The sequence below is a fragment of the Coffea eugenioides genome, chromosome 5 (assembly GCF_003713205.1).
Source record: "Coffea eugenioides isolate CCC68of chromosome 5, Ceug_1.0, whole genome shotgun sequence".
Classification (NCBI taxonomy): domain Eukaryota; kingdom Viridiplantae; phylum Streptophyta; class Magnoliopsida; order Gentianales; family Rubiaceae; genus Coffea; species Coffea eugenioides.
In genome coordinates this window covers 51,261,993-51,287,978 of record NC_040039.1, presented here as the reverse complement: position 1 = coordinate 51,287,978, position 25,986 = coordinate 51,261,993, and the positions used below count along the sequence as shown (strand labels likewise).

General features: G+C 37.8%; 2 protein-coding genes across 4 annotated transcripts; one reads left to right on the top strand and one right to left on the bottom strand.

Moving 5' to 3' along the window:
* Positions 1-484: 484 nt before the first annotated feature.
* On the bottom strand, positions 485-7,883 carry LOC113770748 (uridine kinase-like protein 3). Of its 2 annotated transcripts, XM_027315320.1 has the most exons (16): positions 7,657-7,883; positions 6,873-6,969; positions 6,606-6,765; positions 6,302-6,393; positions 5,623-5,692; positions 5,012-5,130; positions 4,580-4,676; positions 4,075-4,154; positions 2,954-3,148; positions 2,713-2,796; positions 2,540-2,600; positions 1,830-1,890; positions 1,469-1,562; positions 1,302-1,374; positions 1,112-1,194; positions 485-1,018 (listed from the first exon to the last, which is right to left on the bottom strand). In XM_027315320.1, the coding sequence occupies exons 2-16, from the start codon at positions 6,903-6,905 to the stop codon at positions 869-871; spliced, it is 1,452 nt and encodes a 483-aa protein (XP_027171121.1). In that variant the 5' UTR covers positions 6,906-6,969; positions 7,657-7,883; the 3' UTR covers positions 485-868. The 2 variants fall into 2 exon arrangements, with proteins under 2 accessions (XP_027171121.1, XP_027171122.1); XM_027315321.1 differs by lacking the exon at positions 6,873-6,969 and having other exon boundaries at positions 7,657-7,882.
* An 8,444-nt stretch (positions 7,884-16,327) lies between these two features.
* On the top strand, positions 16,328-25,500 carry LOC113772538 (kinesin-like protein KIN-14F). Of its 2 annotated transcripts, none has more exons than XM_027317165.1 (18): positions 16,328-16,655; positions 16,986-17,179; positions 18,994-19,157; positions 19,478-19,621; positions 20,066-20,425; positions 20,704-20,772; positions 20,901-21,125; positions 21,239-21,320; positions 21,448-21,543; positions 21,624-21,803; positions 22,049-22,155; positions 22,603-22,781; positions 22,901-23,065; positions 23,203-23,456; positions 23,593-23,756; positions 23,846-24,022; positions 24,216-24,937; positions 25,084-25,500. In XM_027317165.1, exons 2-18 carry the CDS (start codon positions 17,017-17,019, stop codon positions 25,241-25,243), a joined length of 3,411 nt encoding a protein of 1,136 aa, XP_027172966.1. In that variant the 5' UTR covers positions 16,328-16,655; positions 16,986-17,016; the 3' UTR covers positions 25,244-25,500. The 2 variants fall into 2 exon arrangements, with proteins under 2 accessions (XP_027172966.1, XP_027172965.1); XM_027317164.1 differs by having other exon boundaries at positions 16,970-17,179.
* Positions 25,501-25,986: the final 486 nt, after the last annotated feature.

Genomic DNA, 25,986 nt, shown 5'->3' with positions numbered 1-25,986 from the left:
CTGACATTAGCCCAACGAAAGTTATCATGTAGGGATAGTGGAACGAGTGATCAATCTCATTGCCAAATGGCGCGCTGTTTGGCATTGGCAAGAAATTAAATTAGTGTCGAGGGAAGCAAACTGATCCCTCATCCCAAATTTGTTCATTTGGGAGCCCTCCAAAAGAGTTTTAATACCCCGGGGTCCCAAGCCTTCCTTCCCAGGAAAACCAAAACTAGAACTCAAGAAACCAAGGAAGAGTTTCCGGCGCCCAACAGATTTGGTGGGCTCCTTTTCTCTGACCATCACAACCCTTTCGACCTGTCTTTCGGTCACCCCCCCGAAGGACGTTGGAGGAGCGTCACACTGAAATGATTTTTGGCCTCTGGAAATGCATCCAATCTTTCTTTGGATAGTTCGCAGTTTCTTTTTATTGAAAACATGCAATTTTGACTTACAAGATGACTGTTATAAGAACGCTTCAAAGTTCACCTGAAATGAGAAATAACGCAACCAGAAAACTTGGCAGTGCCATGCATGCCAATGTTTGAACGAACAGCAACTATAGAGGGTAGGAAATTTGCAGTGTCCTCTAAATATTGCCCCTTTAAGGACGTAACACTGGCACATGTAACACCTATAAAATGCCAGGACAACAATAGACAATACACGCAGTAGGACATACATCGCACACATCCTGCTACCTGCAGTTGATTGATTTTCTATCCTCCTCCTATGTTTTTCTTATGAATCAGCAAAAAAGCATATGAGATATGCCTCTTTTTTTTAAAGGAAAAACAGTCAAAACTTTTTCAGAATCTAGCAATAGCTGCCTCACTGGTTCATTAAATTCAGCAGAGTACTCTTTCCAGTGGCTGACGATCGGGGTTCAATCATCATCTGTGCCAAAATATCGGTCACCAAACTCTCCCATGCCTGGGATAACACGGAAATCTTCATTTAATCCAACTTCAATCTCAGATGTCACAATCTTTATTTTAGGGAAACGCTTACAGACTACATGTACTCCTTTTGGTGCCTGGAATTAAAGGAAAAAAAAAACGGAGGAATCCCACATTAATCTTCCACTTATCTGTGCCATAAACTTAGACACAAAAGCCCATAAACTTACTGAAATGAGATTAAGGAATATGATGTTGGATTCGGGTACTCCCTTCCTTAGAAGTAAAGAAATAGCTTGAACAGCCGAATTTCCTGAAGAAGGCTTCACAATCAGGACATTGATAAATGAAAGCCCACATGCTCAGAACAAAATTGTTTCACGTTCATCGTATTTAGCTTTCCTCTTCAAATAGACTAACCTGTTCCCAGGATGGGGTCTAACAATAAGACATGCCTATTCGAAATATCTTGTGGAAGTTTCTCGTAGATCAACTGCAATCAAAATATCAAAAGAAAAGGGTTCAATTAAAAGGAAAAAGAAATAAAGAGTCACTTCAGGAATTGGGGCTTGGGGAAACCAGCTTACCTGCTGACCGTTATCACCCTCTCTATGGATTAGAATCTTGCCGATCTTGATACCTTTGCAGCATGCTCGCAAGGCGTTCTCCATACTTTCACCACTAAGACCAAACAAGAAATATCAAAAGGCTTGAAATACATAGCAATTTTAGTTTCTGCTATGAAGGCAAGAAGCAGCAGCAACAAGCGTGGAGATTAACATGGAAAGATCACATCCCCCTGATTGGAAATAGGTAGCAAATTATAAAGATTTCTGCATATCTAAAATGCATTTGGCATGTAAAGAAGAGAACACATTCAAGCAGATCAAAGAATAATATTCATTCAAATGTGACACTTAAAAGCATTGAGACTGGATGATGTAGCACCTTCTTATTACAGAGGCACCACATAATCTCTTGCAAAAGTCCACACCAGTGTATACAGATCCTGCAATTCCATAGAATGTATAAATATTAAGCCAATAATAGGCTTTGCATGTCCACATGTAAATAAGCAAAAAAAAAAGGGTATATTTTTAGTCTATCATTTTGTATAGTAAAAACTAGAATAATCTTTACCCAGGAAAAGCTTCTTATGCGTGCTAATTGACTTAGAAAACACACTGGCATAATCTGGATTCTCTGGAACCAGATGATACCCCAACCTTGTAAAAATTAATATGCAATGAATTTCTGATGTAGCTTGACGAGGAAACTGTCAGGCATAGGTACAGGATCCTTTACAAGTAAGACCTACTGCACGTGAAATTTCCCCTGGCCTCATTCTTAGTGACATTGTTACGTTAAAGGAATTACAGAAAAAGAAGCCTAAAGATAGCATTAGGCAACTTGTCCTTCAAAATAACAACATTCCCAGCAACATACTTTTGCTTAGCAGCAGAAGAAGTAAATCAATTAACTATCATTCATCAAGAGGAAGCCCAGAACTGGTTCCACCTAAACTGGCATTTACCCATTTAACTAACAAGTATGGAACTTGGATTCACTTTCAAGCCAGAATGGAAGAATCTAATAACTGCATCCTCCCGATTTTTCAATTTGCCACTTGTTAAATTTTAACTAGACAGAAGACTTACCAGTTGGGGTGATCACCTGCTTTTCTGTAAATGGAAGATGTCCTAGACCATGTTCAACAACCTAGATATCGCAAAGTCTACTTGGTAAGTAAGCGGAAAATAAATTAATTGTTCTCTTTGGAAATTGAAAGCTTAAGATCTGTCACAACAATCTGACAGTGGCAATTACCCACCAGACGTATTAATCTATCAGCATAGAAGACAAAATCATGTTTTGTTGTTTGGGAATCACGTATAAGTGTATGCATACCACGAATCTGGAAAAGAAACAATAATTGGGATCAAACAGGTAACTCAATTTAACCTATTAAGAGCATTAAATGACCTTAAATTAACAACGGAAAATCATCTAGTGAAGAATCATCTGAATGGCGCATGGACAGTTTATGAAGCTAGCAAAGGTGGAGACAATACCTGAAAAGTTGAGTGAATCACATACAAATTAGGATATATTTTACAAAGATCATGTTGACCAAGTTTTGTGCGAATATGTTGAACAATCAAATCAATGGCAACAGGATTGTCTCCTCCTCGGGGAATGATAATATCTGCATACTTCTTTGTTGGAAGAATAAAATCATCGAAAGCTGGCTTCACAAACTTTGAGTACTGAAAGAACAATAAAAGCTAGTGGTTACTCAAAATGTATCACTTAAAGAAGAAGAAAATTGTCATTAATGCATCTTTTATGGAATTTGCGTATATATTGTCTGATGAAGGGAGTCAAGGCCTCTATGTTTTGGCTTTCATAGGATGACTTATAATTTAGTTTCTTTTCGAACTCATCTAAAAGTGTGGAAAGTTTGTCTGTATGGTTTGGACAAATCTTTACACTAGCAATTTGCTTTCTACACAAATTCAAACAAAATGAAAAGGCATAGTTTTGGCCTCTTTGTGCCAGTGGAATAAAAGACTTCTGAATGAACATCATATTATCTGATGAAGACAAAGTTCGCTGAGCCCTTATGTACACTACCCTAATTTTCCGTAGAAGCAGCATTTCAAAGCTCAAAGTCTTCTGCAATCTTCCAATCCCCACGTTGTCTTCCACGTGCCCAACACAATAAAAATCCCAAGTCCCAATGCTAGTTAAGGTTTAGGTACAAAGAATTTGGAAACAGACCGGATAAATTCTAGTTGGAAGTTTTTCTTTGCAAATCAATTAGGATGGAGTTTCAGAACAAGCTTATCTTGCAAGAAAACATCAAAACCACTCGCCCCCTCCCGGCCCACCAGAATCAAAGAGGGGAGGAATAAGATCATGAAACATTGGATGACCAGCCGAACTATTAGCTTTACTAATGAAATATTATAGATTAAGAATTTGTTCACAGCCCAAAGTTCATTCAGCAATGCGTCATAGTAAATTGCTAGTTTACATGCAACACTTCAGAGAGCTTGTTAACAGAAATCATACACGAACTGGGGCTTCTCTGAATTCATAAGTGACAAAGAGGCAATTTATCAAAGAAAGGGATGGAAAACAGTGCGAGTTGTTCTAAACTTTTTTGAATAAGCGATGAGATTCTGCCAACCTGGTCTAACACCATTCCAATATCTCTACCCTTCTCAACTGTATCACGTCTGATTCTTCTGGCCAAGCGTACATCAGCATCTGCACTGAAAGTTTTAGGTAGTGAAACCAAAATGAACCAAGAAATAACAGAAGGAACAAAAATAGACCTTATGTATAAACCATCTTTCAAAATTACATTTTCCATGAAATAGCCACAAAAATAACAAAATTACATTTTCCATGAAATAGCCACAAAAATAACAATAAGTAAAAGTAATAATAAGTGGAAGGCAACCAGATCCAAGAAAACACACTATCTTCTTACAACAAGCAAATCTTAAATTTCTACAATAAGTATCACATTTCAACACCGATATTGTGAAGCTATCTGTCAATTATTATATGGAATAAGATAAAAAAAAACCAAAGTTTCCAATTTCAGAAAGGCATGATGTGTAATTAAGTTACCAAGGTAGATATTTATTTAAAAAAAACAAACATTAACAGAAATGAAGGGAGTTAACCTGTATCTACAAATATCTTCATGCTCATCAAATCTCGAACACGCGGATCGTGAAAAATGAGAATGCCCTCCAAAATGATAACATCTGAAGGATTTACCTGCAAACATTCCATCACAAAAAGATAATTTGTAATGCAACTATGAAGGAAATGAGAAAGAAGTATTAAGAAGGATTCATCTGCGCTTTAGGATCAAGTTGATTATCTTTTCACAAAAGAAAAAAGAATCAATATTAAGATTCATTGAGTGAATAAGAGACGCAGGATAATACACATATGAGGTTGAAACCTATGGATGCATTCATCCATGATTAAGCCACTAACAATATTCCAATTTTTCCAGTGCCAAACGCAGCTCATCTTCCATGGCCTTGTCACATGATATAAGTTCAAAGTTAAAGGAAAAGACATGTTAAAAAAACAAATCAAATTACCCTTCTACGAGGGAAAATGTCATTTTTGTAACTCTTGAAGTCATATTTGGGAATATCTACTGCTTGGCCATGCTTCAATTTCTCCATAGCACAAAGTAATTGCTCAGTGTCAAATGCATCTGAAGAAAATCATATTAAAACTAGCATCAGAGTCACATAAAGATAACAATAAAAAGTGAAGCAGAAATTCAGTTTAAACTAATTTAATACGGAAATTTTTGTACCCTCATTAATTTAATAAGAGCTATTCTTCATATGACTTCAATACACTACCACAGAATATTCTAAGAACTTGTCTCATTTCGCATAAAATAAAATGCTCTTAGAGATATCACAGTATCAGACTATGATAGACAGGAAGTTGGAAAGAACAACTTCGAAAGTGTAAATGCCTGACATCTCGAAAGTACTCTCTTCAAATCTTCTTTTTGGAACAGAACATTGAGACTTGTCAGACAATCACTGTACATGGTAGACTAATTCATGAGTTCTGAATGGTGAAATTCTATCAGGCTAATCACATTTTACTTCTTCCAGTAAGAGTAGATTACTTCCTTTCTCAACTGAGGAATTATCCCAAACATTCGTGAATTACGCAAGACAAAACTTACCAGGATGGTCAAAATTGTATTCTTGCACTCTTGTAAGTTCTTCTGGTGTCAAATTGTAATAAAAGGAATCCTGCCAATCCACAATCAGTTGTGTATGGCTAAAGAGAAACATTATTAACTTCAAAAGAACCCAAAAGCATAAAAAAATCCAAATAATGGCAGAGAATTTCAATTCTGCTCAGTCCAAATGAGATGCTAATTAAAAGCAGAATAACACACAAGATGTCAGAAGATATGAACAGCTACACAACAAGGAAACAGTGGGAGCTACATCTAATTCCTATTTCGAATGTCAATCTAGAAGTCAATCTGACAAGGAATTATCCTAGTCCTAAGAGCGGTGCTGGGTCAAACAACTAAGAAGCATTTTGTAAAGAAACAATAAAGGTTGTGCATGAACGTAATATGACTAGAAGGAAATAGGAATACTACTACCAAGAAGGTGAACGTGCTTTTCACTATACTAGATGCCACCAAAAACCAAAGATTGGAAAAGTGTTGACAGAGAACAAACCAGGTAAATTCATTATAATGGGGGCACATATTTAATTACTGTCAACTCAAATATGCGAGTTAAGAGCAGAGGACGAAAAAAAATGCCAGCAGTAACAATGAAGAGCTCAATCATTCATTTTGCCGCAGCAAAGGGCAATGTGTGCTTCGTACAGGAATGCTAGACCTGGTTAACAAGTACAACACGCTGATCATGAAGTTGCTCAATAATCATATCACAAACTGTGGTCTTCCCTGATGCTGCACCTCCAGCAACTCCTGCACGAAAGTATTCTTGCATCAGCACGGATCAATGTAACAAAATATTTTAACCTGATTCTTAGAGAAATAAACTAGATACAGTATGCCAGCTGGGGAGAAAAGAAAAGGTGATTGACTAAAGGACACAAAACAAAGCTCCCTAGTTTGCTGATTTCAGAGCATGGAAATTGCCAATTGAATCATAATATGTATCCCGTATCGAAAGGTACCGATGACAAAGGGTTGCTTGTGCACATCTTCTGCAGAGGTTGTCGGTTGCTCAACTTCTGAAGTACTGGAGATTAATCCATCCAAGTGGAATCCAGAGAAATGAACCCCTGAAGAAGCCTCTATCAAATCTTCAACAGGTTTTGAACCCATTAGTTGATCCTGCATTTAAGCAATTTGTTAATAGAAAGCAAACAAGGGGGCAGGGAAAGGGATGAGCTTCAAGACTTGTACAGCAAAAGATGCGTATAAAGCACTAACAAACATACGAATCCCATGTAACAAGCTGCCAAACAATGCATTTCCAAATCAACTATACATCCCTGGACTCATGAGGATTCAAGAAAGGGTCAGTATTTTATGCCCCTGAATGAACAGGAGAAAATTAGCCATCTTGCAGCACAAATTTACAATAAACAATACATCAGTACCCAAAACTAAGTACAGACATCAGATGTTTTGGCAGATAAGTAATGATAACATTCGAGGGACACACGTTTTAGTGGCCATTCTAGCTTCAAGGCCTTTTGACAATAATAATCAATAAAATCACTTCCTCACAAAACAAGAACTTAAAGAATGAAGCCAGTTTAACAAAAAATAAAAAATAAAAACAACAACAACAACAAAGGAGAAACATTTAAGAAGATCATCTAAAGCATCAACTGCAGCAGCAACACGTGCTGACCACTGCCATATAGACACCAATAAACATGGATTGTTTTGGGTTTCTTTTTTATAAATTTTTCGTTTTTCCCTCTCAAAAATCGATACTTTACTTGAACATCTGTCCACTAGACTCAACACGTACATTTTTCAACCAACTGTCGACTTACTGGATCCAAAAATAACAGCAGCACCCTTGATATATCAAAACACAAAGATTATAGAACTAGGCTTTTTGATTTAAGCCTCCAATAATCAAATCCATAGAGTAGTCACCATAACACAGGATATGGCCTCAAATAATCACAGAAATTAACAGAAAAAGGTCCTAAATTGAATGCAGCTGAAGTTTAGCAGAAATTGATCAATGTAGATCGAGTGAGATACCTTATAACTGGATATCAGATTATAGAAAGAGGGGAAATGCTCAAATAGCTCCTCCAATGCACAAATACTATGGATTTGAGGGACTTGAGATGCAATTGTGTTAAAATAATATTGGTGAAATGATGAGTGAAGCTTCGAAGGAAGAGAGATTCACGCACAGTTATACGCAGACACCTGCGCAGACTCAACACTGACTCAGCAACGAACAAGATGAAGATGAATTTATAGGGTAGAGGAGAGAGAGAGAGAGAGAGGAGCTTTTTTGGCCTTTCATGCGTCTTGATTCTTTATTTTTTTCTTTTATATATATACCTCCAGATTTTGTTAAATTCCTCGGGGACCCCATTAAGTTTTGGGGATTGATTCTTTTACATTTTCCTTGTATAGTTTTGGTTTTACTGCAAAATTTCCCCTGAACTATCAGTCTCAGTTATAAATAACCCCCTAAAGTATTGACTGGTATGAGAATTCACCACAAAATTTTAATCGAAAAAAGCAATTGGAGAGTCTCATCCTATCCTCCGTAAAAGTTCTGTAACTCCCTTAAATTAAATTAATGCCTGCCTACGTATCAAAATTACACATAAAATCTGAATATTTGTTCGGTCAACTCTTTTCAAAAAAGTTTGTAATCATGTTATTATACTAGCTCTCTGTTTGGATTGGCTATTTTTTCAAAAATAAGTTTTTCAAATACAATGCTATATGGAAAGGTACCTCAATCTGGAAGTTGAAGGGGAGACATACTGATTCATGGTGCTGGAGAAGTATTCTGAGTGCAAGGTCACTTCTGGAAGAGGGGGTGAGGAAGAGAGTAGGAGATGGGAGGTCTATAAACATATGGAAGGATAGATGGGTTCCAGGGGTGGTTGGAGGGAAGGTGTACACACAACAGGATGCAGGTTTGGGTCTGTGTAAAGTTAGTGAGTTGATAAAAAATGGGAGCTGGAATGAGGAGGTGTTGGGAAGGGTGTTTGAGCAGGAAGATAGGGAGAGGATCCTGCAGATCCCCTTGAGCCTGCAGGATACCAAGGATAGACTTTTCTGGGCATATTCTGCGACTGGGGAGTATACTGTCAAGTCGGGTTACAGGTTTGCTCAGGAGAGGAGGATAGGAAGGAAAGGGAGGAACAGTCTTGAGGAATCTGGTAGCAGGAATGAAGTAAATGCTAGGGGTTGGAAGATTCTATGGCAACTTAATATGAAGCATAAACTAAAACATTTTATTTGGAAATGCATGAAGGGGATTCTGCCAGTGAATGCAAACATCAAGGCTAGGTGCTCACAAGGTAATCCCTTATGTAAATGCTGTGATGTCTTCTCAGAGACGACTGAACATATGTTGTTCCTATGTAGTCATGCGGAAGCTATTTGGAAAATGGCTCCAATTCAGTGGGATGGGTTGGAAAGCTTGAGAGGAAAGTTTTGGTTGTGGTGGTCTGAGTTGGTGGAGGCAATAGTCAGGGAGAAGGGGGAGGAGCATATTACCTTCACAGTTAATCTACTATGGCAAATCTGGAAGGATAGGAATGAGATAAACTTCAAAGGGAAGGGTAGAGATCCAGGGGTAGTAGTACAGAAAGCATTAACTGAATGGCTGGAGTATCAAGAGATCCAGGGTGTAGCTCCTGAGGAAGGGATGGAGTTAAGGAAAAAAGAAGGGAAACAAGAAAGTTGGGTAGCTCCTGAGGAAGGATGGTTCAAGTTGAATACTGATGCTGCCTTGAACCAGCAGACAAAGAAAGCTGGTTGGGGTATTGTGGCTAGAGATTGGAAGGGGAAACTGGTGGCTACTTGGGCTTGTCCTTCCTTTACATGTTCAGCACCAATACTCGAGGAGGCATTGGCAATCAGATCTGCAATGGTTAAAGCTGCATTGGAAGGTTGGGAAAGAATTATCATAGAATCAGATTGTAAGGCGGTCATAGATAAAATACAAAAGGAATCGGATGATGTGGTCTTATCCACAATTTTGCAGGATATCAAGCTGCTAAAACATAACTTTGAGGAATGTTGTTTTTCCTTCGTTCGAAGGGAGTTCAACTTTGTTAGCCATAAGTTAGCTAAATTGGCTCTAAGTGTAGAGTCTGTTGTTGATTGGAAAGATTCTTTTCCAGTTTGGTTGCTTGACAGTGCGCAAGCAGACGTTAAGGAGCAGTTGCTCCAGGATGTGTAACTTGGTTTTGTTGAATGAAATGGTGCCGTTGGACAAAAAAAAAAAAATAAAAAAAAATACAATGCTATATTAATATACAATAATTCAAAAAATATCTCATTCATACAATATTTCAAAATTTTCAAAAAATTTTTTATATACACTATTACAGTAAAATTTTTCAAAAACATTCCAAAAAACAGCTAATCGAAACAGAACCAAATTTGTAATAGAGAAGTGTTTACACGCTCTGTGCGTGTGTTTATGTGTTTTATTTTCTTCTTTTTGGAAAAAAGCTCTCTTAATAGAATACTGAAATGAATGCAAATTCTTAAAGTTGGTGAAGAAGTTGGTGCATCGCTGTGTCATTAGCGTCAATGTCTAGTGATTTTTTTTTTTCCCTGAATTGATTTACGTACGATACAACACAGCTATTGCATGGTTATTGAGGTCCTCCAATGCAACAACAGTTTGGCCAAAATCATCGGGTTTGAGTGAATAATTAGGTAAAGTGCTGCAGTTGAGATGTAAAATGTCTGCCCCGCCCAACAAAGATGATTAGGGCTCGTAATATCCTCCCGTCAAACACGGCGCAGTGAAACTGTGAAAGGCAAGGAAATGAGATGGAGATCACAACCTGGCACTGACTTGGATGTGGGGTCCACTCGCCCCCGCCTGCCCCAGTGAAAACTGACGATCGACGCACGAATTAGGTGCCCCAAACCTCAGCTACTCACAGCCCCTCCATCATCCGCCTATGCCTTTGGACAAAATTTCTGGTTTTTGTACCCTAAACCTAAAATACTAACAATAATTTCACCAGACTTCCCAAGTTTCAACTTCTTTGGTTTGGAGGAATGCAGGTAACTTCCTTGATATCTTGATTGCTAACTTTTGGAGTTCTTTTTTATTTTTTTAGTTTAATGTATTATACATAACAATTTGATATATATGAAATAAAAGATGATTGAAAGATGTGTTCACATGAAAACGTAAAACTTTTTTAGTAGAAAATTGCAAATCCAAGCACCACCTAAGTTTCCGTGGCATGAATTTTGTAGAATCTAAAATTGGTAGATCATAACTGAAGACAAATCACCTATGGTCTATAAGATGAAGAGTTAGAATCTTGACACCGACTAATCTATCTTTCTTTATGTCAATAATAAATATTCTAAAGCTTTTAAACGTGCAAAATTCATAAGTCAGTCAACAAGCATTGAAGAACCACATGAAAGATCCTTCTTTTTCTTTTTTTTCCCCTCCATTCAAAGCAAAACTTTGACGGGGAAAGAGATTTTTTTTCCCCTCTTTTATTTTTGTGATGTAACATAAAACGAAACTTACTTATTGGCTAGATGGATGGCCGACGTTAAACACGACATGCTATTGGTGAACCAAAGTATATTTAGCTAATCAATTGCATGGCCCAAAATGCTGCAACCAAATGTATTTCCACACAAGGCAATAGCCAATAAGCACGGTATAAAAACGAAAAACAGCAAGAAAAACAAAAAGGGAAAGATTAAGCATTGGATCTGAGAGGCGTAATGAGCAATTCCTTGAAGTAAAAAAAAAAAAACATTAGCCAACAGCGTCTTGGACGGACGGCTGGTAAAGTTTTGATGAGGATGAAAGATAAGGATTGAACCATTGATCTTCTACTATACACTTGCCACTTAACAGTGGTTTTCACTTTCAAATGATATTTTTTTTCATAATACAAATGTTATTATTGCGATAAAAATAATAAACAAAATAAAAATGGTAAGGCCCAGTCTAGCCAGATTTTTTGATGGCCCATGATAGTGAAGCTTGCTTGCAGCAAATTATTGGGGCCGTCGTCGTGAAAGTTTTTCTACTTTTGCAGGGAGTATCCATTTACCCAAAAGGCTACGTTGATGAGAGGTAGAGAAGTTCCCACTGATTCCTGATTCCTTGCTTTGGAATCCAAAACTGCGCAAGATTTTTGGTCAGCACTAGCATATGCGTCGGTCTGGAATGAATCTCCGACACGTCGGTCCTACTTGTAGAACTAGAACTCAAAGCTGATGAATCCTCCTTAGGCAAGTGGACATATTAGGAATCATAGGAGAATGGATAGAGGGTTTTTACAGGAATTTGGAAACTGCTATTGATGTAACTGCTGATTTTCTTATGGGCACTAAGGGATGAGCTCTTCCTTAGCTAAATCTCTCAACATATCGCATTTTGATCATAAAGCTGGATGCCAAAGTTGTGGCGGATATCCTAAATACTCATAAATCTGACGCTCTTGAATTTTCCCCTACCTGTTATCTTTGATTGCAGGACCGCCTTGCAGGAAGCGCATATTTGGCGCATCTACAGAGAAGCTGCTATCAGGTGCGCGAATTTTTTTTTTAGCAAAAGTGGGAACAACGACCGACCAAGAGTTCTCTTACCTGTCTTGTAAATCCACCCGCTGCTATGTTTAGATTGTTAGAAGATGACTGCAGGAGTTTTTGTTTGCCTCGTTTTGTAAACGCTACTTGACTATTTAACTATTAACAATGCATTTTTATCTTTCGTACCCAAAAAAAAGAAAAAAAAAAAAGGATGTTCATCCGGAATAAGTTTTGATTTTGGTACTACCAATTACCAAAGCTTAAAAAGGAGAAAATATTCGCCGGTCAACTATCCTAGTTTGGCTACTCCGGACTGGATTGCCAAAAGGGCGCCCCCGTCCATGTGTGAAAATGGATGGTGCAAATGCTGATCAAGATTTTCATGCAGCAGCTTCTTTTTGAACGAAGACAGGACCTGTCTGTTTCCTCTTTGGCTGCTCACAAAAGAAAATTGCCCCGTCTCCCTTGAGTCAGCTGAAGCCTTTTTAAGCCATTAATCTGTTCCGGGACATGGAAAATATTCTCCAGCTGCCTGGCGCCTGCAAAGTAGCACCAATAAAGAAACTAATCAATCAGATCAGCATATAGAGACTCCTATCCTCAATTGAGTGCTCCTTAGAAAACGTCACGAGTTACGGGGAAGATAAAATGGTGAACCAAAAATTACAGATTTTTTTGGTCCAACAAAAACAGAAATGTTTGTCAAGATATCAGGGACATCCGAGTCAGCAACCTATTCCTTGCCCAAAATCACGCATCCTAGAAAGACTATGACCCAGAGTTCCAGCGGCCCATCATATAGGTCGGCCCATTCAAGAGTCGTAAAGTTGGGCATTGAGTCAGAATATTTTCATTCAATTCTGCAGGATCTTTTGAAATTTGAAGCATGGCATACGTGTGTTTAATTGAGTTGAAATATTCATATCCTAACCGACTTCATCTGATGTTATGGTTTTTTTTTTTTTTTTTTAATAAAAAAAACGTCATAATTCATTAATCTGTACTAGTGGCGGAAGTTACATCACACATATGCAGATGCAACAGATCTGAAAGAATGTGTACTAGTGTATTTGAAGAGTTGATAAGAAAAATTACCCTCGCTTGTCATATATATATATATATGTGTACTTACTATTCTTAATATATTTTGTAGTGCCGAATTGATGATAGATAAACTCCATACAAGTTAGTGTAGGCGTAAATGTAAGATGTATGTCAAGAACAAAAATATAAGACGTATAATGTGGTGAACAACTCTTTCTTCATTTTTCACTCCAAAAATATATATATATATATATATATATATATATATATATATATATATAAGAGCGGTGAACAAAAGAAATAAGAAGAAAGAAAAAGAAGAAATACTGGCTTCAAAAAACCCTAGGGGATGGGAGGCATGCCTGGTAGACGGACAAAAGAGGGCCCAACTAATAAGTTTTGACATGCAAAGGTTAATCTTCTTGTCAAAAAGCTAAAGCAATAGATTTTAAGTAAAGCACACTCATTACCTGTTGGGGGTACTAGAATTAACACTTGTTTCTCAGCTTTTCCCTACGCTTTTCCCTACGTGATTAAAGCCAAGATATGTTGTTATTATTCCTTGCTTCCCCATAAAATATGAGATGAAGCTGAAAAGCAAAAGCTGGGGAGGAGTAAGTAACCCTTCATTTCCGGGCAACTTCAATTTCCTGTTTGCCTGTTTGTTTGTTTGTTGCTAGCTAGTAGAATTACAGCCCGAAAATTACCTCTTGTAATCTTGACCATATCCCAATAATTGCATTCAACTCGAAGTTCAATACATTATTATTGATTCTTGAACTATGGGTACCTCAAATTTGAAACCGATATTCTTCGACTTTATGAGGCTTCTAGTTCAAGTTAATGACACTCAATAGCCACCTCATTATTATAGTCTTCCATGCCAGAATGGATTAAGCTTTACAAAGCTCATACCAGTATAGTTGGATGTAAAGCATCTATGATTGTGTCTAACAAATGCTGGTCGCTTGCAAGAAACAGACGAGTCAATTCAGGTGCTTCTTTTGGTCACCAAATTGACTAGTAGTAGTATAATCTTAGGTCTACAAGGCAGCAATCATTCACTCAAACAATAGAGAGATAGCCACAGGAAAGAAAGAAAGAAAAAAAATAAGAGGAACCAGAAAATTTCTACAGTAAGTTGTAGAGAGATAGGTAAAAATTAAAGGAACCCAATATAATAGCAGTGTAAACAAAAAAAAAAAGGGGGCGTTTTTGCTCGGTTGGTTTGGTCCAATTAATGGGGTACAGAACGTAAAAAAAGATGCAAGGAAAGCTTTTTAGCTCCAAAACCATTCAAAAGAAGTAGTAGTTGATGGGATCCAACGTCTTGAAAATTGACCTCAGAAGACTGGAAGCGAGACACTTTTGAATTTGGCTCTTTCTTCATTTCAAACCTCCAACGTACACTTTTTGCTGTTCATTTTCACATGATTCCTGATTGATTTCTTTCCATCTTGTCAATCTTCAACCAGGCAACCGCATCGTTTACGGCCTTGACTGGATGAATTAATTAAGCTGACCCTATAAATTTCCAGCACTTTAATCGTCAAAGCGGACTGGGGTGACAATCATGCATTTAGCTTCTTAAAATAGACATATTATTGTTCAGGGTTTAAAAATTACTAGTTGGTTAGCATAAGAAAAGTCATTATTTTTGTTTCATGTTCGCAGGCTGATTCTGAGAGGACTGAGTCATTGTAATACGAGCGTATTCTGGGAATCAACAATCAACTACTAAGTGACCAATAGAAAACTGGGAATTTGAGTCAAGATTTAAGGAAATCTTTGGGTATTTCAAAGCTCGCATCACTCTTACAGAAAAGCCAGGACAAAAAAAAAAAATACCTTTTTTACTTAAGATTTTTTTTCTCCATTCCTCTTGTTGATAAGGTTAAGGGTAGAGGAAACACAATTTTTTTTTTTTATTTTTATTCAGTGGTAGAAAATTTTTGTTGATTGTGCCGAATACATGAAAATACGTATCAATCAGTAATGATCAGAGACGTCATCAAAAGTTGAATATTGTTCAGTTAAATTTGATTCGTGTAATTTTGACTGTATTTGCTGTGAGCTCGTGTAGTCGTCAACTTAATTATCTAAATGCACATATTTAAATTCATATCCAGAGTATACGAATTTATATAAAGGAATTTGAAGAATTATAAAATTGATTTGAACTAGAGAGACGTCCATCTGTAATTGTAACGGAGTTCCGTCATTATTGTTGGCCAGACCTTGCCGTCCAGCCCAACGTTCCAAGGGTCCTACGGGAGGTCCACTTGTCACGTACGTACTTAGACTCCATGCTTGCCACGTGGATGATGACCTCAATCCCCAAGTCAAAAGGCAATCTACTAATTCCTAGGACTTCTCTTCCTGAAAATCAGTCCCCTCCCCTGCTCAGCAACCGCCGACCCTCCAAAATCCCCGAGTATAGTTTTATTAGAATTCTAGTAATATATAGAATCACCGATAAAGCATCCTTTTATCTAGTAAAATTTGTATATCTGTTAATCTTTAATACAAGCCTTTTTAATCTCCCCCCTCCTTTGTAGTTTAGAATAAAATATATTATATAACTGTTATCATTTTTTTTAAAAAAATAATAATATAGATCTAACTCCGAAAATTTACAAAATCATCGTTAAATTCTCCCAATCATTACTTTTCATAGCATGGGAATTCAAAGATTTACATGAGTGTCTAAACAATAGACATGCAAATACCTAAAATTTAAGAAAATCGCCCCTTGATGAAATTGGAAATAACATACATAGACAATTTTTTTTTTTCAACAATAGACATTTACAGGGAAAAAGCTAAACTACACTCGGGGCACACCAAAGAGAGTCTCACTCAACCTAAACATAGACAATTATTCAATAACAAAAAGAATATCGCCCCTTGATATTAATACTCGTGGGGAAAAAGAAAAAGAAAAAAAAAAGAGAAGGTTATATTATATGACTCCGTTGATGTCCCCTTGGCTTAAAGTGAAATCTTTTCATTTGAAGATCCAAGAAAGCAAAGACGACCGGACGCATCTTTCTTTCTTTCAGCTTCACAACCTTTCATTTGATTTTAGTTTCATGCATCCATAGCTCTCTCTCTCTCTCTCTCTGTCTTTCTTCAAGAAGTACTGACAGCTCTGAGCTCTCTCTCCATCTTGTCTTGCAATAAATGAACCTCCCCTGATTTTAATTTTTTCCGATTGTTGCTTCACAAAGCACGAGAATCTCGTCTCATTTCATTTTCCCCTGTTTAATTACTTCCATCAGATCCACCAACATCGTCTCGATATTTTTATATACGCTCACTCCCACTCGCTGCTCTCTATTCTATTTAACTTCTCCACATTGCCTCCAATCCATACCGGAAATTCAAGAAACTCCCCAGCTGCCGGCAGACTCCTCTTCCCCAAACACCAACAGGTAAACAGCACCTTCCTAACTCCTCCTCCTCCGTTTCACTTTTGATGGTCTGAAGCATGTCTTGAACCGCATATAATAATGTCTCAGAGCTGATAACTTTTCTCTTAATGCTGCCACATGTAATTCACAGTCGCACTCTACTCTTCCCCATTTCCAATTTAACAAAGTATGAACGATCACCAAATCGAAGGATTTTTTTTTCTTTCTAAATCTTTGGTATTGCATATTTATTCTATTACTGCAATGCAAAGCTTTTCAATGTGTAGCCTGCATTCAAGATTTTGGGTAACTGAAGTTGGTTTGATCATTTCAAGGATTTGGGCGGCGCAGGAGAGTGGGAATAAGGAAACTTTAAGTAAAGATGCCCCAAGAAAGCAACTCCAACGGCTCAATGTTCTTCTCACCAGGCAAGAACTTGAGAGGATTAAAGGGATTGATCTACAACAGTAGTAGTGATGATGCAGTGTATGCTGAGGAGATCATCAACGACCGTGAACTGGCTCAGAGGAAAGCCGGAGAAGCAGGTACACTTTCCAATCTCCATCCATCCTAATTCCTAAGCATGCATTAGTTTTGCCGCCTAGAAAATTATGGAATACGAAAAAGGTAGTAACCCGACAAAAAAGAAGAAGAGAGGATTCTCCAATAGGGTCCAAAACAAAAGTAGTGATTGTGCCGTTGTACCCAGAAATTTAGTCCCCCCAACCCCACAAACACGAAAAAAGAAAAGAAAAGAAAAGGAAAGAGAGGAATAAAATAACTAAGACCATGCTAAACAAAAACATCATGATGTATTCTGGTTGGGCCAAGTTGGCGGAATTGTGGTACTCAAGTGTCCTTAAAGTGAAGGGTGCCATTAGCCCTCCTCAGTCATCATACAGGCAAATTAACTGGACCGCCATTAAGAGCATTCGAGTGGAGGTGGGACTATCCTTGTCCGCCGCTGTCCACCCCAGCTTTTACACTAATTTAAACAACAACCACCATTTTAAGGAGTTAGTGAATGCTCTCAAGTCTCAACTCATCATCCCACCAAAGATTTGTATTGTTTCGCTTAATCAATGACTCTGCAAGGCACTGCCAATAAAATAAAAGAAGAAGGAAAAAAAAAAGCATTAGGGCCATTAGTATTTTCCTAGAGACGAGGAGGAAAAAAAAAGTTGTACTACACATTTGGGATAAGGGCTCAAATCTTCTCATTCGTTTCTACCACTAATCTATGTAGAATACTTGCAAGAAATTATTTAGGACAGATTTTGAATTCAGAATTACACTACTGTATGTTAGGGAAGTATTCAAAAAAATAAAAATAAAAAATCACAAGGGCATTAGATATATGAGATTCATTTATGAGAATATATATGGTTCCGCCTTTATGATTAACCATATTTGTTTAATTATACGCATTGCTAATCAATTTTTGTACGAATCTAAAAGTAGTGTATTTCTTCGTGATTGGTTTCTTTTCTTTTCTGAAAAAAAAAAACACCTAACTCACCTAAAATGGTGGCGACAGTGACTGCGAGTAACTGGCAATGGGAAGGCCAGATGGCCCTCCTCCTCCTCCTCCTCCTCCTCCATTTTCACCGAAGATGTTTCGAATTTCGAATTCAAACCCCATTTATTGCACGCCACCTCCTCTATTTATTTATTCTCTCCATTTTGAGGGAAAAACTTGACCCAAGCCTAATAATTCCAAGTGCCATGGTACTTAAATTATTAATCCAGTGTCTTGACAAATTATTAATCCTTCTGTTGAAGTCGTCTAACCACGCACCTAACGCGTTTCAGAATCAACTGCATTTTTTATGTTTTCTGTGAGTATATTTTTTAAATTTTATATACATCAAATTATTGAGTTACATATTTTTACAAAAACTTTGAAAAATAACAATGCAGACGGCTCTTTTGGAAATGAAGGTTAAAAGTCTAAATCTAAAAAAAAAAAAAAGAAAAAAAGAATCGAACCGTTAAAGTTTGGAAATGACTAGAAAGAACTTTGTCCAAGGCCCCACGGAAAAATGCATGGACCCGACCCCACACGACAACATCCTTTTTCGGGTTTGGGATCCTAATGCTGACGTGGCCGACATTCTCGGCCAGCCGGAATCAGAGGTCAGGTCTGTAGCTAACTATCAAGGAGAGGAGGCACATTTTTTTTTCCATTTTTCTAAAAAAAATTTGTGTACGTAGCAAACTAATGCAAGAAGAGGGTTTTTTTTAAAAAAAAAAAAAAAAATTAAGTAAAAAATGTATATATTAAATAGAAGAAGAATCGAAGAGAAGGGAGCTGGTGATGGGTTTTGTGAAATTTGGAACTAACGGATCTTGATCACAGCTGCAAGGAGGTACCAGGCAGCAGCATGGCTAAGAGAGATGGACCAGGGTGCATCAGAGGTTCTACCAAAAGAACCCACCGAGCAGGAATTTTGCCTGGCCCTCCGCAATGGCTTAATTCTGTGCAATGTCCTCAACAAAGTCAACCCTGGCGCCGTTCACAAGGTACTAGCAGTATTAGGTAGCATTTATGTGCATGTCACGTATTGCATGCAAAGTTATAGGAGTATTGCATGCAAAGTAAAAATTAAAGCGAGCTGAAACCAAGTCAACAAATTTTATTGACGATGAATTTCACTTCTCAAACAATTTTTCATTCTTGGTGTCCATGTTGAACTCGAGGGCCACCTCTGAAAGTGAGACATTATTGTGTTGTCTTATGTAGCCAGCGGTTGGACAGAAATGCTCGACTGTGGCACAATTAGCTTAAATTCTTTCACAAGCGAATGCTTGATGTTGCATTGTCTGTTCTCACGATGGAATAGGTGGTCGAAAATCGGGTGATTGACGTCCAGTTCACCGAGGGTGCAGCTCAGTCTGCTATTCAGTATTTTGAGAACACAAGGAACTTTCTAGTGGCCGTTGGCGAGATGAAGCTTTTGACATTTGAAGCCTCCGATTTGGAAAAGGTTGTCCACTCCTCCTTTAATGAACCCTTCTCTAGACCACTTCGCTTCAGTTCACATCTTTTGCAATTTGCGCAGCGTGAATGGTAATCAGGGTATTAGCCCACTATCTTACTCATAAACATCCTTCGAACCCTTCTTTTTTCATGTCATTTGGAAGAACTGAAATGTAGCCAACTTCTGAAAAAATATGGTAGTTATATACTGAACAAATGCAAGTGCATTTTTTATGTAAAAGAATTTCCACGGATTATCTCCTCCATGCCATGCAAATGCTATCTTCAGATACCTGTTTTAGGACAAAATTCAGTAAATGCACGCGCTTTGGGACTTTCATGAATTTCTACGCCCAGCCATGCAAATGCTGTCGTCAGATACATATTTTGACCCTCTGCATTTTAACTATTAAAGCTCTCATCATGCTCTATTAATCTTTTAAATTAGCAGGGAGGTTCGTCAGGTAAAGTTGTAGACTGCATCCTGTGTTTGAAAGGATATTACGAGTGGAAACAAGCTGGTGGAATTGGAGTTTGGAGATATGGTGGGAATGTAAAAATTGTATCCTTTCCCAAGGGATCTACATCTTCTTTTGTCAGCAGTGAAAGTGCAGATGAGTCTCTCGATGATTCTGAATCATCACAATTTGAGCAGCTATTGGAATATCTACATTTGTCAAGTGAGGTCTCACTTGAGGAAACCAATGCAGCCAATGCTCTTACTTCACTCTTTGAACATTTTGGTCTTGCCCTTCTACAGGCATATCTCTCCGAAATTAGTGGAGTTGAAGACTTGCCTTTGAATTCAATGGTAGGTAAGATAATCTGCATTTTTTTTTTTTGCAAGTGAAATCTTATCCTGGCCATGAAAAATAGAAGGAAAAAAATAGGGAGGAGAGTTAATTTATTCTGTTACTTGAAAAGCAAATCTTTTTGCCAAGATGACCATGAAGACTTCTTAGAGGATTTCAAAAGCTAGCTTAGAGAAACTATGGAGCTGCTACTTTTTCAGAACGAGTTATTTTATAATTATTATAGCCCATTTCTGTAACATTTTGGATTATTAACCGAATCATTAGAAATTTGCAGGTTATTGATATTCTGTTGAGGAAGGTGGTTAAGGATTTCTCCTCTATGCTTATTGCTAAGAGCAATCAGGTAGTAACCCAAGTTCCTGATTGCGGAGACCTTGTTGCAACTTCATTATACGGACTCATCATGTAACTTGCATAGAATTGGCACTATCAGTACTACTGCAAACTAATGCCTTGTTTTGCCACTTACAGGTTGGACTTATTCTGAAGAAAATTTTGAATGATGATGGCATTCCTCGATCAAAGTCTGAAGTTTTAGAAATGATACTGAAGTACCTTGGTCAAAGAAGTAGTCTGGCTTCAAGCAATCTCTCCAAATTTTGCATTTGTGGCCGGAAACGTGAAGACATAGCTCAAACAAACGTTTCCCCTGTGGGCAATGTAGAAGTTCTTGACGTTCAACAGAGGCAGCTAGAGGTGAAACCATCTTCTCATTAGTCTCTTCTATTCAATAGTTCCTCTGGAAATTACAAAAATTAGATTATGAGATCTGACCAAATTTTGTTGCTGCTTTAATATCCTTTGTTCAGGAACTCAAATCCTTTTCTAGGGAGACCAAGAAAGAATTTCAGCTATTTCAGAAAGTCCATGTGGAGGAATTGAAAAGGCTTGGTGAGAGGCTATCATATTATTTATCTTAAGCTTGCACAAGCTGTATTGAGAAAAATCCAGCTTGTGTAGTTACGTCTATTGGAAGCCTTGATCAAACTTTAACTTTACCAAAGCATTTTTTCCACAGAGCATCATATTAAGGGCCTTGAAGTAGCAGCTTCTTCTTATCACAAAGTTTTGGAGGAAAATCGAATGCTTTACAATCAAGTTCAAGACTTAAAAGGTGAGTTATCCGAAAGTTCAGTCTTTTATTTCTTTCATTATGGCACGCTGGAATATCTGACATCTTATGGTGTCTATCAGGGACTATTAGAGTTTACTGTAGAGTGAGGCCCTTCCTACCTGGGCAGTCAGATGGACAGTCCACGGTTGACTATATTGGGGACAATGGAGATATCATGATTGTCAACCCTCATAAGCAGGGTAAAGATGCAAGGAGGATTTTCACTTTCAACAAGGTGTTTGGCACAAATGCAACTCAACGTATGATTTCTTTCACAATTGAGATTCTCTCCTGTTTTCCATCATTTAATTTCACTTTGGATAAAGAAAAGTTATTTGTAGGAGGAGAAGAGCAACATTGGCCTAAATGTCTCTTTTGCTCAATACATAAAAACAGATAGCCGCCCCTTATAGCATGGGATGAAGGCTCTGTTGAGGGAGTAATGAACACCGTGCAACTGGGCTTTGTGATTATCTGACGACATACTATTACTTTCATCTTGCAGAACAAATATATATGGATACACAACCGTTGGTCCGATCGGTTCTTGATGGGTATAACGTTTGTATATTTGCTTATGGACAAACTGGCTCAGGGAAGACATACACAATGGTAATGTAAAGCATTAACTGGTTCAAGTTAGTCGTTTTAACTGTCCTAGTGCATTAACATAATGCAAATCCAAAAGCCTTAGGATTAGATAGGCTTGTGGTAGCATTAGACGTTCCATCTTGATGACCTTTTCTTCCCCACACGAACTCTCTGACCATTTCATGTTTTTGAATTTTGCATCATCCCCTGCTATGTTGTTTGACAAGTTAATATGGCTTTGTGGAAGAGACCAGGCCAGATTTTTATATACATTGATCAATAAGACCAGTGGTGTGTAACTATGAAACATTTTATACGCGACAGTGCTTCACATTGATATGCTATTAGAGTGGATGAAAACACCCTCCTTAAGTGTTATTCTAAGCTTAATTGAGATGGAGAAGGCAGCTATAAACTAAGGATGCATGTACTCATAATAACGTTTTTTATGTCTTCCTATGCATACAGAGCGGCCCAGACTTGACAGCAGAGGAGACGTGGGGTGTAAATTATCGTGCTTTGCGTGACCTATTTCACATTTCAAAAGAAAGAATGGAATTTATAGAGTACGAAGTTGGAGTCCAAATGATCGAAATATACAATGAACAAGTTAGAGATCTCTTGGTCATTGATGGAACTAATAGGAGATATCCTTTCCAATTTGTTGCATTTCTAGTAGCATGACATCATGCTCGTAAATTTGGTAACTCAAGCTTGATATGTCAATGAGAATTTTGTCCTGTTGTCTAACCTTAACTATCAGCACATTGGATGTAAGAAACAATTCTCAACTCAACGGTCTCAATGTGCCTGATGCGTGTCTAATTCTGGTCAAATGTACCCAAGATGTTCTTGATTTGATGAGAATTGGACAACAAAACCGTGCCGTAGGCGCCACTGCTCTAAATGAAAGGAGTAGCAGATCGCATAGGTAAACTGCTTTTTGCTTTCTTTTTTTTTTTAATTAATTTTCTTTTCCCTTTCTTCCGCTCTAGTCTAATGTTGTTTCTTAATGATTTTCGTAATAGACCTTAGTTTTATCACTTTTGGTGTGTGTGGTGTGTGTAGTATCTTAACAGTTCATGTCCGTGGGAAAGAGTTGGTTTCTGGATCCACATTAAAGGGCTGCCTTCACCTGGTGGATCTAGCTGGAAGTGAGAGAGTGGATAAATCTGAAGCCGTTGGCGAGAGACTGAAGGAAGCCCAACATATAAACAGATCTCTTTCTGCACTGGGAGATGTTATTTCCTCTCTTGCTCAGAAGACTTCACATATTCCTTACAGAAATAGCAAGCTCACCCAAGTGTTACAGGATTCTCTAGGTAATATCACGCACTTTGCTGATTTAATTAGTCAACAAATTCACCTCAGAAGTATGCCTAGTGCTACAGAGCTAGTTGTTAGTCATTTATCTCTGAAGCATTACAGTTGACGGATCAATTTTCATCTTTGACTTAGGTGGCCATGCAAAGACGCTGATGTTTGTGCATATAAATCCCATGGTTAATGCTATAGGAGAGACAGTAAGTACCCTGAAGTTTGCCGAGAGAGTGGCCTCAATAGACCTTGGAGCTGCTCGATCTAATAAGGAAAGTGGGGAAATTCGAGAATTTAAAGATGAGGTTAGCTCTAGTTTGATAACTTATTTAGTTTCAGAGTCAATACGTTTTCTACTAGTGACCAAAACTTATTCTTTCCTTGTTTGTATAAGATCACAAACCTCAAGCTCACATTGGAGAAAAAGGATGCTGAACTACAGCAACTAAGAAGTGGAGCCAGTATAAGAGGTGCTATATCACCTCTTCGTATGCCAAAATCCAATGTTACTGCCAGCATGAAGCCTGAAAATAATCAGCGTAGTACCATTGACGACACTCGAAGCTCCGAGGTACATGACAGAAACCTTTATACCAATTACATACCATACAGAGAGTTGTAGGGTTATGATATTCTAAGGTATTACCTAACTAGCAGTGATCATTGAACATCCTTTTGGAAGTTGGAAGTCTGACTGACTAATGTGCACTTTTTATAATGCACGAAGTCTTAGCCCCCTAAGTCCTGGTTGAACTTAATTTCAGGTAAGAAGCTGTTCTTCAGGCAAGCAGAGGAGGTCCCGGTTCCCGGCTAAGTTCACCGACAAGGATATTGTACCAAAAATTCCTTTCCTTGCTGAAGAGAGATCTGTAGGTTTCAATAAGGCAAGATCACCATCCCCACCTGTTAGAAGATCAGTTTCAACGGATAGGAGTGCTGTCATCAGAAGTAGGATTAAGCCTGAGACACTTGATAACCCACCGGTCATGAGACTACCTTTTCCAGCAAGAGTCCCTACAAACAAATCCATGGTTGCTGTACCTTCAATTGTTCCCTCGACAGATAGTTACACAAGGTCATATCCGGCTTCTCAGGAGCCACCAGTTAAGCAGGATAACATTTCTGAGACACTGCACAGTCTCCAAAGAATTGTCTCCAGAAAAGTTAATGTAGAACATGATGATCAGGAGCAGTTTAAACAGGCACTTAATGTTCGACAAGGTGGTATTAGGAAAACTAAACCTGAGAGTAAGGTTAAGAGCAAGCATCAAAATATTACTAAAAACCAAAAGTCTGACATTGGAGTTACTCTGCTTACTAATGTGGACAACGGTAGAATGATGGAAGAGGCTCAGAAAAGCGAGTTCTTGGAAATAGATAATGAGCACGGTGATGAACGTGTTGGATCACCAGTTTATGGTAATACCATGAGGTTGAAAAAGCTTCAGAGGAACTTCTCGAGGAACTCTCAAAATGTTGAACCTAGGTATGGATAAACATTTAATCATTGTAACTTTTGAGTATGAGCTCTGTCAACTTCTTAAAGGTTTTCTTTGTATCAGCAAATAAATCTAAAACGCTGCATCTTTTATTGCATTAACCATTGTAACTTACTATTAGATCTAAATGCAGAGAACTGATACAGCCAACGGAGTCTGTCTATGCTGGGAAACATGAGAATAAAATTTCCAATAGCACAATTCAAAATCTCAAGGAAGCAAGCAACTCGTCCACCTCGGAGTTCCGAAGAAGCAGATCTACACCTCGAGGGAAATTTTTTGTTGTTCCTTGAGAAAGGTGTCAGCCGCTAATAATTGTGAAGTCTTTGTACAGCTATTCTTATTTCGTGTCTACTGTCCTATACTCTCTATCAAGAAAACTATACGAGGATGAATCCCAGTTGGAGAATGTCTAGTTTGTAGGGAACAGAACACGCTGGTGTACCAGAACCATTTTCAGTTTGTTTTGACTATTATTTGTGGATAATCAAATTAACTTTCAGTTCTTGATATGTACACGGAAACTTTCCTAAATATAACTGGAGTATTTAGATAGAGTAGTGTCATTTGAAATATTATTTAGAATAATTACTGAAACACTTTTTATAATATGATATGTAAAAAGTCTACGTGTCTTTTATTTGCTCTCTTCTCTCAGTTCCTACTTCCTCCACCTCTGTTTAATCATCAAACATTACAGCCAGAAGAAGGGGCAAAACTTAATTTTCCTGAAAACCCATTAAAGCAAATACAAGTTTGTTTTTTTTTTTCATCGATGTCAAGGTAGGAAGCCAATAGACTTGTGACATTTTACAAGAACCAGCTAACACTAATACCACATGATTAACACCTCGGAGCAGTAGGCAAAATTTCTCCTAATTGAACTTTAAGGAATGCCAAACGACACTTCAAAGTGATCGTCTAGAGATAGAGAAACCGCTGCTTCTACAACACATTATGGGTTGACTGTCAAGGCGTACAGTTGATTATTTTTGCTTCATACATTTATCATCAAATGATAATCAAATTCCATTGC